This window comes from Oncorhynchus keta, chromosome 10 (assembly GCF_023373465.1).
Source record: "Oncorhynchus keta strain PuntledgeMale-10-30-2019 chromosome 10, Oket_V2, whole genome shotgun sequence".
Taxonomy (NCBI): Eukaryota; Metazoa; Chordata; class Actinopteri; order Salmoniformes; family Salmonidae; genus Oncorhynchus; species Oncorhynchus keta.
Genome location: NC_068430.1, coordinates 30,241,032 through 30,256,083, shown reverse-complemented (window position 1 = coordinate 30,256,083; position 15,052 = coordinate 30,241,032). Strand labels below are relative to the sequence as shown.

Here is a 15,052-nt window from a genome sequence, read left to right as displayed (position 1 = left end):
AGAGATTGACATGGTTGTCAAAACGTCACGTCAGGGTAAGCCTACACAAAACACAGCCCTTATTTTAAGTGTTTCTAAAATTCCCTATGGGAAAAATGAATGGTGGAAAATTGATTGGAACCATTTCCCTGTTTGACCTCTAGGTTTTATGTGTATTATGTACCTGGTATGCAAACATGCATGGCTTGAGAGATGCACTCACCGTTCTAGCATGTGTAGCTAACTAGCTAGTTTAAATACCAACAGTACTGCTACATAATCATAACATTTGATAAACACTTAACTTAGCCTTCATCATCATCATCAATATCTGGTCTGGTTGTCTGGTACACACAGTAGAGGTAGGCAGAAAGATATAGAAAGGTAAATCACAATCACCAAAGGAAATGGAGCTACATAACTAGCATATTTACATCAATCATCAACATCAATGGTCAGCTGATAGCCCATTGTCACGCCTTGGTCATAGTGTTTTGTGTTTCGTTATATATTTGGTCAGGCCAGGGTGTGACATGGGTTTATATGTTGTGTTTCGTATTGGGGTTTTGTAGGCATTGGGATTGCGGCTAAATAGGGGTGTAGCTTAGGTTGGCTGCCTGAGGCGGTTCTCAATCAGGAGTCAGGTGATTCTCGTTGTCTCTGATAGGGAACCAGAATTAGGTACCCGGGGTTTCAATGTGTATTTCGTGGGTGAGTGTTCCTGTCTCTGTGTAGTGTTCACCAGATAGGCTGTAATTAGATTTCACGTTCCGTTTGTTGTTTTGTATTTTGTATAAGTTATTTCATGTATCGCGATTCATTTATTAAAGACATGAGTAACCACCACGCTGCATTTCGGTCCGACTCTCTTTCAAACGAAGAACGCCGTTACAGAATCACCCACCACACACGGACCGAGTGGCGTGGTAACACGCAACGACAGCAGGAGCAGCGAAAGGAGGATGAATTATTCGGAGAATGGACATGGGAAGACGTGTTGGATGGCAAAGGTTGTTACACTTGGGAGGAGATACTGGCCGGAAGAGATCGCCTCCCATGGGAACAGGTGGAGGCACTTAGGAGAGCAGAGGCAGCAGGAGATAGGAGCCGACAATACGAGGGAACACGGTTGGCAAGGAAGCCCGAAAAGCAGCCCCAAAAATGTATTGGGGGGGGGAGCTCAGGGGGCTTACAGGGAGTATAGCTATGCCAAGTAGGAGACCTGCGCAAACTCCCTGTGCTTACCGGGGGGCTAGAGAGACCGGGCAGGCACCGTGTTATGCTATGGAGTGCATGGTGTTTCCAGTGCAGGTGCATAGCCCGGTGCGGTTCATACCAGCCCTTCGTATTGGCCGGGCTAGAGTGGGCATCGAGCCAGGTAAGATTGGGCAGGCTCGGTGCTCAAAAGCTCCAGTGCGCCTGCACGGTCCGGTCTATCCAGAGAAACCTACACACACCAGTCCTCCGGTAGCAGCTCCCCGCACCAGGCTTCCTGTGCGTGTCCTCGGCCCAGTACCACCAGTGCCAGCACCACGCATCAGGCCTACAGTGCGCCTCGCCTCTCCTGTGCTGCCGGAGCCTCCTGCCTGTTCGGAGCAGCCTGAGCTGCCAGTCTGCATGAAGCAGCCAGAGCTGTCAGTCTGTATGAAGCAGCCAGAGCTGTCAGTCTGCATGAAGCAGCCAGAGCTGTCAGTCTGCAAAGAGCTGCCAGTCTGCAAGGAGCTGTCAGTCTGCAAGGAGCTGTCAGTCTGCAAGGAGCTGCCAGTCTGCAAGGAGCTGCCAATCTGCAAGGTGCTGCCAGCCTGCATGGAGCAGCCAGAGCTGTCAGTCTGCATGAAGCAGCCAGAGCTGTCAGTCTGCATGAAGCAGCCAGAGCTGCCAGTCTGCAAAGAGCTGTCAGTCTGCATGAAGCAGCCAGAGCTGCCAGTCTGCAAAGTGCTGTCAGTCTGCATGAGGCAGCCAGAGCTGCCAGTCTGCAAAGAGCTGTCAGTCTGCAAGGAGCTGCCAGTCTGCAAGGAGCTGCCAGTCTGCAAGGAGCTGTCAGTCTGCAAGGTGCTGCCAGCCTGCATGGAGCAGCCAGAGCTGTCAGTCTGCATGATACAGCCAGAGCTGTCAGTCTACATGGAGCAGCCAGAGCTGTCAATCTGCATAGAGCAGCTAGATCTGCCAGTCAACCAGATTCTTCCAGATCTGCCAGTCAACCAGTCTCTTCCAGATCTGCCAGTCAACCAGTCTCTTCCAGATCTGCCAGTCAACCAGTCTCTTCCAGATCTGCCAGTCAACCAGAATCTTCCAGATCCGCCAGCCAGCCAGGATCTACCGGAGCCTACTACCTGCCTGAGCTTCATCTCAGTACTGGGCTTCCTCTCAGTACTGGTCTTCCTCTCAGTACTGGGCTTTCTCTCAGTACTGGGCTTTCTCTCAGTACTGGGCTTCCCCTCAGTCCCGGGCTTCCCCTCAGTCGCGGGCTTCCCCTCAGTCGTGGGCTTCCTCTCAGTCCCGGGCTGCCCCTCAGTCCCGATCTGCCCCTCAGTCCCGAGCTGCCCCTCAGTCCCGAGCTGCCCCTCAGTCCCGAGCTTCCCCTCAGTCCCAAGCTGCCCCTCAGTCCTGAGCTGCCCCTCAGTCACGAGCTGCCCCTCAGTTCAGTGGGGTTCTGGGTGAGGACTATTAGGCCATGGTCGGCGGCGAGGGTGGATTATCCCAGGACGCGAAGGGGAGGAACTATGACATTAATGGAGTTGGGTCCACGTCCCGAGCCGGAACCGCCACCATGGACAGACGCCCACCCGGACCCTCCCTATGGTATTGAGGTGCGTCCGGGACTCCGCACCTTAGGGGGGGGTTCTGTCACGCCTTGGTCATAGTGTTTTGTGTTTCGTTATATATTTGGTCAGGCCAGGTTGTGACATGGGTTTATATGTTGTGTTTCGTATTGGGGTTTTGTAGGCATAGGGATTGCGGCTGAATAGGGGTGTAGCTTAGGTTGGCTGCCTGAGGCGGTTCTCAATCAGAGTCAGGTGATTCTCGTTGTCTCTGATTGGGAACCATATTTAGGTAGCCGGGTTTCAATGTGTATTTCGTGGGTGATTGTTCCTGTCTCTGTGTAGTGTTCACCAGATAGGCTGTAATTAGATTTCACGTTCCGTTTGTTGTTTTGTATAAGTTATTTCATGTATCGCGATTCATTTATTAAAGACATGAGTAACCACCACGCTGCATTTCGGTCCGACTCTCTTTCAAACGAAGAACGCCGTTACACCCATCCTCTTTTCCCGATGTCAATCATATCTTTAGGAGGCACTGTTACTAGCTTCCTTACAGTTTGTGAGTGTGATGAGTGTGTTGTTGCAGAAATAAATAGGCCTATGCAAGAACAAAAAATTGTTAGAGATATTTTGTATGTTATTTATTTTTCATTTTGAGCACCCCCTGAAAGGTCTGTGCATGGCCCTGCTCCTTTACAGTGCATTTACTCACAATTTCTGCAAAGATAAATAACCGAAATCATTAAATCAAACTAGTATACATGAAATGTATAACATGCTAAATTAAATTGTATATATTATTTAAACATTAAACATAATACATTTCACTGTCCCTGTGCCTCCCCTGATACCTGTCCCTTCCCTGATACTTGTCCCTCCCCTGCAGGTCCCTGGTCCTGTTCCTCTTGAGTTCCTGGAGCTCCCTCGAGGAAGGTACGGAAATGCTCTGCTGTGTTGAGCTCAGGTTTCTTCAGCAGCAGGTGACATTTTGGCAGATAGTAGGCTGCCATCAGCCCCATGTTACTGAGCAAACTGACAGATACATGGACAATGGAGCGTTCCTTGTCATTCAGACCAGTGTAGATGGGGATGAAGACCACCCAAACCACACAGTAGGTCAGGGTGGAGAAGGTGATATCTCTGGCCAGGTTGTATTGTCGAATGGGCTTCACAGCCATGAAGGTGCACATGAAGGATATGAGGGCGAGGAGGCCATTGAAGCCCTGCATCAGGCCAAGACATAAGATGGGCTCCACAGGGCATCGTAGGAACTTTCTCACAAAGGTCACCTTTATCTTGGCCAGGTACTGGGATAAAGAGGGCCCCTCCTGGACATAATAGCCACAGATCCCTGCCTGCACACCACAGCAGGCCAGTACCAGCAGCCAGCCTCCAGGGCCTCTCAGTGTATCCAGATGAGACGGAGCCTTCTCAGGGAACTCGGTCACATACACAATCTGTCAAAAGAGGGAGGAGGATGGACAATTAGCTAATCTTTGATTCAAGATACTCTGGGTCTTCCTCACTCATATTCATTCAAATGTCTCCTGGACTGTTGGCTTTCTTTTACATCAAATAAAAACCTGTTTACACTTTACTGTATATAGAAAAGTATGTTTTAGTGGATATGGCTATTTCAGTCACACCCATTGCTGACAGGTGTATGAAATCGAGCACACAGCCATGCAACCTCCATAGACAAACATTGGCAGTAGAATGATCTTACTGCATAGCTCAGTGACTTTCAACGTGGCACCGTTATAGGATGCCACCTTTCCAACAAGTCAGTTCCTCAAATGTCTGCCATACTAGAACTGCCCCGGTCAACTGTAAGTGCTGTTATTGTGAAGTGGAAACTTCTAGGAGCAACAAATGCACAGCCATCAAGTTGTAGGCCACACAAGTTCATCGAGCAGGCCCGCCGAGTGCTGAAGCACGTAAAAATAGTCTGTTCCCGGTTGCAAAACACACTACCAAACTGCCTCTGGAATTGCTTCTGGACTCACTACCAAACTGCCTCTGGAATTGCCTCTGGACTGCCTCTGGACTCATTACCAAACTGCCTCTGGACTGCCTCTGGACTCATTACCAAACTGCCTCTGGACTGCCTCTGGACTCATTACCAAACTGCCTCTGGAACTGCCTCTTGACTCATTACCAAACTGCCTCTGGACTGCCTCTGGACTCATTACCAAACTGCCTCTGCACTGCCTCTGGACTCATTACCAAACTGCCTCTGGAACTGCCTCTGGAGTTCCAAACTGCCTCTGGAAGCAACATCAGCACAAGAACTGTTAGTCGGGAGTTTCATTAAATGTTTCCATGGCCAAACAGCCGCACACAAGCCTAAAATCACCATGCACATTGCCAAACGTCGGGTGGAGTGGTGTAAACAGGAGCAGTGGAAACGCATTGTCTAGAGTGATGAATCACACTTCACCATCTGGCAGTCCGACGGACGAATCTGGGTTTCGCGGATGCCAGGAGAATGCTACCTGCCTGAATGCATAGTGCCAACTGTACAGTTTGGTGGAGGAAGAATAATGATCCCGGGCTGTTTTTCATGGTTTGGTCTAGGCCCCTTAGTTCTGGTGAAGGGAAATCTTAATGCTACAGCATACAATTTTTATTTAACCAGGTAGGCTAGTTGAGAACAAGTTTTAATTTACAACTGCGACCTGGCCAAGATAAAGCAAATTAGTGCTACACAAACAACAACACAGAGTTACACATGGAATAAACAAACATACAGTCAATAACACAATAGAAAAAAAGTATATATACAGTGTGTGCAAATGAGGTAAGATTAGGGAGGTAAGGCAATAAATAGGCCGTAGTGGCGAAATAATTTAAATGTACCAATTAAACACTGGAGTGATAGATGTGCAGAAGATGAATGTGCAAATCGAGATACTGGGGTGCAAAGGAGAGAAAACAAAAGAACAGTATGGGGATGAGGTAGATGGATGGGCTACTTACAGGTGCAGTGATCTGTGAGCTGCTCTGACAGCTGGTGCTTAAAGTGTTGTGGCAGAATCAGAATTATTTAGGTAACATTGATAAATAAGATGTTTTATCAATTTTCATAAGTATGCTTATGTGGGAAAAGTTCAGCAAACTGAATGATAATTTATAACTAATGCTGTCTGGCTATAGGAATCTCCTTTTTTCTGGTAAAAGGTTATTTGTGTAATGTTCCTAAGATCTGTTATTTGTCGTGTGAGTTTTGATGGGTGTGTCTTGGCTATAAATTATACTAAGGACTGTTTTGTAAGCACTCTCAAATAATTAATTTATGGACACTGAATTGATCTGAGAGTCACAGGGCTATGGTGAAGCTAATATAATTAAAGATGGACTTTATGATAACTCTTGACTTGTGTGTGGTTTGCTCTCTCATGATTTGGTAATACAGGAAATTTCCACGACAAAAGTTAGTGAGGGAGATATGAGCTTCCAGCTTCAATGATTTTTGCAATTTGTTCCAGTCATTGGCAGCAGAGAACTGGAAGGAAAGGCGGCCAAAGGAGGAATTTGCTTTAGGGGTGACCAGTGAAATATACCTGCTGGAGCACGTGCTATGGGTGGGTGCTGCTATGGTGACCAGTGAGCTGAGATAAGGCGGGGCTGTACCTGGCAAAGACTTATAGATGACCTGGAGCCAGTGGATTTGGCAACAAATATGAAGCGAGGGCCAGCTAACGAGAGCATACAGGTCGCAGTGGTGGGTAGTATATGGGGCTTTGGTGGCAAAACGGATTGCACTGTGATAGACTGCATCCAATTTGCTGAGTAGAGTGTTGGAGGGTATTTTGTAAATGACATTGCCGAAGTCAAGGATCGGCAGGATAGTCAGTTTTACGAGGGTATGTTTGGCAGCATGAGTGAAGAATTATTTTTTGCGAAATAGAAAGCCGATTCTATATTTAATTTTGGATTGGAGATACTTAATGTGAGTCTGGAAGGAGAGTTTACAGTCTAACCAGACACCTAAGTATATGTAGTTGTCCACATATTCTAAGTCAGAACCGTCCAGAGTAGTGATGCTGGACAGGCGGGCTGGTGCGGGCAGCAATTGGTTGATGAGCATGTATTTAGTTTTACTTGCATTTAAGAGCAGTTGGAGTCCACAGAAGAAGTTGTATGGCATTGAAGCTCGTCTGGAGGTTAGTTAACAGTGTCCAAAGAAGGTCCAGAAGTATACTAAATGGTGTTGTCTGCGTAGGGGTGGATCAGAGACACCAGCAGCAAGAGCGACATCATTGATCTATACAGAGAAAAGAGTTGGCTCAAGAATTGAACCCTGTGGCACCCCCATAGAGAATGCCAGGTCGGGACAACATGCCCTCCGATTTGACACACTGAACTCTGTCTGCGAAGTAATTGGTGAACCATACGAGGCAGTCATTTGAGAAACCAAAGCTGATGAGTCTGCCGATAAGAATATGATGATTAACAGAGTCGAAAGCCTTGGCCAGGTTGATGAATACAGCTGCACAGTATTGTCTCTTATCGCTGGCGGTTATAATATTGTTTAGGACCTTGAGCTTGGCTAAGGTGCACCCATGACCAGGTCGGAAACCAGATTGCATTGCGTAGAAGGTATGGTGGGATTCGAAATGGTCGGTGATCTGTTTGTTAACTTGCCTTTTGAAGACCTTAGAAAGGCAGGGTAGGATAGATATAGGTCTGTAGCAGTTTGGGTGTAGAGTGTCTCCCCCTTTGAAGAGGGGGATGACTGTATTTGGGTGAAGGAGAAGCGGGGGGGAAATTGGGCAAGTTGCTGCAGGGGGTGCTGAGATGTTGGTCGGGGAAGGGGTATCCAGGTGGAAAGCATGGCCAGCCGTAGAAAAATGCTTATTGAAATGATAGATTATCGTAGATTTATCGGTGGTGACAGTGTTTCCTAGCCTCAGTGCAGTGGGCAGCTAGGAGGAAGTGCTCTTATTCTCCATGGACTTTACAGTGCCCAAAAACCTTTTGGAGTCGGTGCTACAGGATACAAATTTCTGTTTGAAAATGCTAGCCTTAGCTTTCCTAACTGACTGAGTATATTGGTTCCTGACTTTTCAGTTCCCTGGGGGCTATTCAATGCTAATGCCGTACACCACAGGATGTTTTTGTGCTGGTCAAGGGCAGTCAGGTCTCGAGTGGTTCACGGGCTATATCTGTTCCTGGATATACATTTTTTGAATTGGGCATGCATATTTAAGATTGTGAGGAAAGCACTTTTGAAGAGTAACCAGGCATCTTCTACTGAAGAAATTAGGTCAAGATCCTTCCAGGACACCCGGGCCAGGTCGATTAGAAAGGCCTGCTCGCTGAAGTGTTTTAGGGAGCGTTTGACAGTGATGAGGGGTGGTCGTTTGACCGCAAACCCATTACGGACGCAAGCAATGAGGCAGTGATCGCTGAGATCCTGGTTGAAGACAGCAGAGGTGTATTTGGAGGGCAGGTTGGTTAGGATGATATCTATGAGGGTGCCAGTGTTTACAGATTTGGGGTTGTACCTGGTAGGTTCATCGATCATTTGTGTGTGATTGAGGGCAATCAAGCTTAGATTGTAGGATGGCCGGGATGTTATGCATGTCCCAGGTTAGGTCACCTAACAGCACAAGCTCTGAATATAGATGGGGAGCAATCAATTCACATATGCTGTCCAGGGACAGCTGGGGGCAGAAGGTGGTCTATAGCAAGCAGCAACTGTGAGAGATTTGTTTCTGGAAAGGTGGATTTTTAAAGTAGAAACTCAAATTGTTTGGGCACAGACCTGGATAGTATGACAAACTCTGTAGGCTATATCTGAGGTAGATTGCAACTCCGCCCCCTTTGGCAGTTCTATCTTGTCGGAAAATGTTATAGTTAGGGATGGAAATTTCATTTTTTTTTGTGGCCTTCCTAAACCAGGATTCAGACACGGCTTGGACATCCAGGTTGGCAGAGTGCGCAAAAGCAGTGAATAAAACAAACTTATGGAGGAGGCTTCTAATGTTAACATGCATGAAACCAAGGCTTTTATGGTTACAGAAGTCAACAAATGAGTGCGCCTGGGGAATGGGAGTGGAGCTAGGCACTGCAGGGCCTGGATGATTAACCTCTACATCACCAGAGGAGCAGAGGAGGAGTATGATAAGGGTACGGCTAAGGGCTATAAGAACTGGTCGTCTCGTATGTTCGGAACAGAGAGTATAAAGGAGCAGGTTTCTGGACACGGTAGAATAGTGCATAATGTACAGACAAAGGTATGGTAGGATTTGAATACAGTGGAGGTAAACCTAGGCATTGAGTGACGATGAGAGAGGTATTGTCTCTAGAGACATCAATTAAACCAGGTGAGGTCACCGCATGTGTGGGAGGTAGGACAAGAGGGTTAGCTGAGGCATATTGAGCAGGGCTGGAGGCTCTACAGTGAAATAAGACAATAATTACTAACCAAAACAGCAATGGACCAGGCATATTGACATTAGGGAGAGGCATGCATAGCCAAGTGATCACAGGGTCCAATGAGTAGCTGGACGGGCCCCCGTGCACGAAGCAAGGTCCATACAGAAATGGTTTGTTGAGATCGGTGTGGGAGAAATTGACTGGCCTGCACAAAGCCCTGACCTCAACCCCATCAAACACCTTTGGGATGAATTGGAACCCCGACTGCGAGCCAGGCCTAATCGCCCAATGTCAGTGCCCAACCTCACTAATGCTCTTTGGCTGAATGGAATCAAGTCCCCGCAGCAATGTTCCAACATCTAGTAGAAAGCCTTACCAGAAGAGTGGAGGCTGTTATAGAAGCAAAGGGGGGACCAATTCCGTATTAATGCCCATGATTTTGGAAGGAGATGTTCGACGGTGCAGATGTCCACATACATTTGATCATATAGTGTAGATGTATAATATCTCAATGATTCATGTTTGTCTGGTGTTCTACAGGTCTAGGCTTTACCTGCAGTGAGAAGGCTAAGATGGTGGACAAGGTGACCGTGTGGAAGATGGAGCTGAGGGGAAGCTGCAGACGACACACCATGTCCCCTGGCCGGACCAGGAACAGCAGCAGGCAGGCACAGCCCCCCATCATGCTGAGTAGGGACACACCACCCAGGGGCCCCCCAGAGGCCCTCACCAGCGGAGAACCCCGGTGCTGCAGGAACAGGACCCCCACAGCCCCCTGACAGGCCAGCAGCACCAGCATGGCCAGCAGCAGCCCCAAGGACTCAGGCTGGCCCCAGGTTAGGAAGTCAAAGGTAGGCTCGGTGCAGTTGGTGCTACGTACCAGGGACCACTGGCCCTCTAGACACTGGGTACACTGGATATCCACTGGAGTCAGAGAGGGAGCAGAGACATGTAGTTAGAATTATAGAACCTGATAAAAGTAGAAAGTCTTAAGGCCAGTTTTATAACGCCACCACTCACACCTTTCAGTTTTGGAGATGTATTATTTTTATGTAGCATTTTTTTATGCAACGTTTGTCAGCATGTGAGAAAAGTGTAAAGCTGATGTCCATGTCGCTAGAGAAAAATATCAAATAAATCTACAAAACATCATCTCAAGCGTTATCGAGTTTTAATGCATAGATTGATGGAAGTCACCCACTTCTGCCATTCTGGAAGGTGCCCGGTAAACAGTCAATACAGTCAAAGCAGCAGGAATGGAAGCCTTTCACTCTGCGCACCTGGCCAGGGCCACACTCAGAGGAACAGGTAGACTCAGGGGCCTGCAGCAGAGGTGGTGTCAGAGAGAACCGCTTTGCAGAGCGTCGCTGGCACATTGAAATGTTTAGTCCCAGAGGGGAAAATGTGAAAAGCTGATAAAGTGCAACATAACGTTTGATGAGGAGATGTGGGCGGAAATTACCTTAGCGCATACTGTATGCCATTTGATGAGGGTGTTATTGATTGACAGGTTCTCATAGAAGGTGCCGACATCTTTGAAACTCAGACTGTTGTTTCCCCAGACCCACTGTAGTACGTTGTAGCCAATGTTTGGGTTTCCATTACTGTCAAACTCAAAATGACTTCCATTTAGACTGAAGTTAACCTCCTTGAGCACCTCCAACAGCTGCCGGGTGTCAATCAATGTGTTATTTATCTTTATTAATTGCATGGATAAAGTACCTTTCACAGCTTCACTTAATCAATGTTTGGAGAGAAAAAAACTGAGAGAGAATGTACCTGCCAGGGGTAGAGTTTGCTTTTAGTGTCCCTCAGGCAGCTCTTAGCATTGCACCTGAGCACGGTGTGCAGTGCGTGTGCAACACTGTAGATGGCAGCATAGATGCTGAAAGCTGACCTCTGCAGTATGGGCTTTGTCACTAGACTTATGTTGTCTAGGGACAGGTTCCAGCAGTCTGGGCATGGGTTCATACTATGGGTTGGCTCTGTATCTGGACCTGGTGAGGGCTGCCTGGCCCTCTCCTCTCTGATCCTGGAGAAGAGTTCCCTGGTGTAGGGTGTGAGCAGGCCCAGGATCTGGCTGTGGACTGTGAAGGCAATGATAGTGCCCACAGTGTGGATGTTAGGGAGAGTTGACAAGTCACTGTTCAGGGCCCACGCATCGCTGGCCACCCAGACCCCTGTCAGATTCCTCCTGATCACCTGATCACAAACAGCATGTTGGGATCTTACGTTGCCCCAGTTCTTACAGACAAATGTATTATTCAGAGGAGGCGGGTGGGAGAAGCTATAGGAGGACGGCGGCTCATTGCAATGGCTGGAATGCAATGAATGGAACGGTATCAAACACAACAAACATCTGGAAACCACATTTGACTCTGTTCCATTTATTCCATTCCAGCCATTGTAGTGAACCTGTCCTCCTATAGCTCCTCCCACCAGCCTCCACTGGTATTAGTGTATACCTCTAATCTGAATTTAGATGCTATAAATGAATAGCATTACTGTACTTAAAAGCAGTCAAACCAACGGCTGCATAAAGCTTTTTGAAAAGCTTCTGAGAAACCTTTTACAACTTTGTAAAATTCTCTAGACCTCTTGTGTGACTTGCTGTCTTACTGACCTCAGTAAAGAAGGCTCTGGCGGGCTGGGAGAGAGAGAACACCACCACCACACCCACTTTGCTCTCTATTATGCGGTCCAGCATCTCTCTGACCACAGGCTGTGGGTCTCTATAGATGGGGATTAACCCCTCGTACGCCACGCAGATGGAGCTCTCTGCTGCCAGGGTAGAAAACTGGCGCTGGCCCTGACGTCCATACTCATCCTCACTGCCCACGACAGCCACCCAGTTCCACTGGAACCTGTTCATCAGACGCACCATGGCCTCCACCTGCCTCTTGTCACTGGGCACGGTGCGCAGGAACGATGGGTACAGACTCTTGTCACTGAACTTGTCACTGGTGGCACTGTAGCTGATCTACAGGGGGCACATGATAATGAAACAGATGAAACAACAGTAGATTCAAAACAAATGGTTATGTCTAAACTCATTGCAGTTGTATCTCATATGTTCATCTTAGTTTCACCACAGCACACAGTTCAATCGAAATGACATTTAAGGGATTGTTGTAGAGGGGAAAAGCTGTATTCTTCATTTTTTTATCGCCTTGTTTTTTGAGGATGCTATTGTTTGCATTGATAGACAACTTTCCAACATGTGACCAAACCTGTGGCATGAGGAAGAATCCCAGTAGTTTTCCTATGACTGAGACCATCTCTGAGGTGGAAGGACCGATGACAGCCACCACACGGGTCACGTAGTCCGTGTAGTTACACATGATGGCCAGCTCCCGGCTGGAGCCCTCTGTGAGGAAGAAGAGGGTGGGCTTCACGATGACGGCAGACTGCTTACAGGTGTCGAAAATCTCATAGCCCAGCCTGATGCCAGGGAGTAGGGTGGAGTTGGCGTTGATCTCATCCACTGTGTACTTCATCACCAGGGCCATACCCAAACCAAACGTATTAATACTGCCATGCCAAACACAGGACAGGGACGGGCTGTTATAGTGCTCTCCATGATCAGATGATTCAAACATATTAGAAGCAAGCAATAATTAGAATGAAACATGTGGAATCTGCGAATACGATTACAGTATAAAGGCACTAGACATAGAACAAACGTCATATTCAGACAAAAGTACATTAATCATTCATTATAAGGGGGTCTTGTGTTACTGTACCTGTCACAGCTAATGCTGTCCGGCTCTACTCTCTGGCTCAAGTTGCTGGTGAGATCATTGATGGGGAAGAGCCCCCCGAGGAGGATGTCTCCCGAGGAGTTGAACAGAGTTGTAGTGATGTTCTGGAACCATGGTGGAGAGCTCTGACTACACCCTGCTCCAAACAGCCAGCATAGAACCAGCAGTCTCAATGGCACTGCCATGCTGCTGAGGGCAGGAAGAGACATGTTGAGAGGACATGGCAAACATTAGAGAGTAAAAAAGGTATCAACAAATGAGAGTTTAAAGAGATGCATTGATAGAGAAATAAAGGGTGAACGGGAGAGAGAAAAAGAAGAGACAGAGTCAGCAGCTGATGCTGTGAGAGAAAGGTAATTTGCCAACCAGTTAGAGTGATGGAGAGGCTCACCTGTATGGGTACTTTCACAGCCCAGCGAGTCAATGGGGAGAACTGTTCTATCAGTCTGTCTGCACCTCCTGTGTCTCCTGTATTGTGATGAGTGGTGAACTGAATACCTGGGGTCAGGCTGTCCTGTGCCAGACTACAGGTCTCATCACAGGTGTGCAGTTGCTGTCAGCATGACTCCGGAGGTGCATTTGCATTTAAATTGATGGTGCATGTGAAGATGTTTGAAATGAGACACCAACATATGAAAATCACCAGGTGACAGGTTCTTGTCCCACACTTCCTGAGCAATTTATTGATATTTGCTTGTGGTTGGCTGATCAGGCCTCGTCAGTGTACTGCATTGTTGGGGGTTAGAAGATATCAGCACTTTAAAACCACAAACCTGATTGCACCAATTTTATAAGACAGTAAAACCTCACTGGTGACCATGTGTGTGTTTGATGAGTCCCTCGTATCTCCATTTCATAGATCTATAATATTTAGGAAAATCAGATGTCGACCTGTTCTTTTCTGCTGCAGGGTCATTTCATGTTTTCATGTGTATCTGAACTATTGCGGTTCAGGCAGGCAGAAATACAGCCGGTATGACGAGTTTCGCATATGATGAAATAGCTCAGATAAACATGAAATGACCCCAGGAATCGATAGAACATCGCTCAGAGATGCACCAAAATGATGTAACATTCAAAATGAGTGAACCTTTTCTTTAAGGTTGAAGTTGCAGTTGAAGTGTGACAGCTGAGCGTTTCTATTTTCTCTCTTTATGATTGTTGCATATTTGTATTAAGCCCGTATGAAGGTTTGTGTTTGGCCACTAGTTAAAACAGGCACTGTAGTCTTTCCTCTATCTTGTCTGAGATCTTGACGTGAGCAGGTCGGCACATTGTGATGAAACTTGTTGTCAGGTTGTTGTCGGGTTGTCTACTTTCCACCCACGTTCTCCCTTTTTACCTTCAGTTCATGACATCAAGTGCTCTAACACAGAGACAGTGTTTTACATTTCTGCTTGTTTGCACGTGTACACTACTGTGAGGTGGCTTTTATTGTGTGTGCATCTGTGCACAACAGGAGGTTGGTGGCATCTTAATTTGGGAGGACGAGTTCATGGAATTGGCTGGAGCGGAATTAGTGGAATGGTATCAAACACATGGTTTCCATGCATTTTATTCCATTCCAATTGCTCCGTTTTAGCCATTATTGTGAGCCATCCTCCTCTCAGCAGCCTCCACTGCTGTGCACATTGTTGATGTATTTTAGCAAGATGTTGCGCGGGCAGTAGACTCAGATAAACATCTTGTTTGTGAATGCCATTTTTTTGGTTTCTTCGGTAGCCTAAGCCATGAATCCACCCACAACCTTCCTAAAACTTTCCAGTGATAAGGTTCCAGGACAGACACACACACACACACACACACACACACACACACACACACACACACACACACACACACACACACACACACACACACACACACACACACACACATTTTCAGATGAAAGACAGATCTACTGTATATATTTTAGCACAACACAGCATGCCGTTTCACCACTAGGTGTCAGGTGTGGGTTTATAACACAATGATACACCACAAGAAACAGTAAGAATGTCTGATTTGCACTGTTTTTATAAGACAGTAAAACATCACCGATGGCTTTGTGTGTGTTTGATGTGTCCCTGTGGTATCTCCATTTCATAGACTGGTCACACTTCATTTGGATTGTCCAGATTTTCCATATGTAGATGCTCTACTGATCAACAAATCTGTTTACTA

General features: G+C 47.1%; 1 protein-coding gene across 3 annotated transcripts; it reads right to left on the bottom strand.

The window, feature by feature from the left end:
• Positions 1 to 3,360: 3,360 nt before the first annotated feature.
• Positions 3,361 to 14,799, bottom strand: LOC118377343 (taste receptor type 1 member 3). Of its 3 annotated transcripts, none has more exons than XM_035764230.2 (9): positions 13,281 to 14,798; positions 12,872 to 13,078; positions 12,359 to 12,659; positions 11,752 to 12,108; positions 10,908 to 11,330; positions 10,591 to 10,794; positions 10,330 to 10,450; positions 9,682 to 10,052; positions 3,361 to 4,201 (listed from the first exon to the last, which is right to left on the bottom strand). In XM_035764230.2, the coding sequence occupies exons 2-9, from the start codon at positions 13,072 to 13,074 to the stop codon at positions 3,569 to 3,571; spliced, it is 2,613 nt and encodes an 870-aa protein (XP_035620123.1). In that variant the 5' UTR covers positions 13,075 to 13,078; positions 13,281 to 14,798; the 3' UTR covers positions 3,361 to 3,568. The 3 variants fall into 3 exon arrangements, with proteins under 3 accessions (XP_035620123.1, XP_035620124.1, XP_035620122.1); XM_035764231.2 differs by having other exon boundaries at positions 12,872 to 13,075; XM_035764229.2 differs by having other exon boundaries at positions 12,872 to 14,799.
• Positions 14,800 to 15,052: the final 253 nt, after the last annotated feature.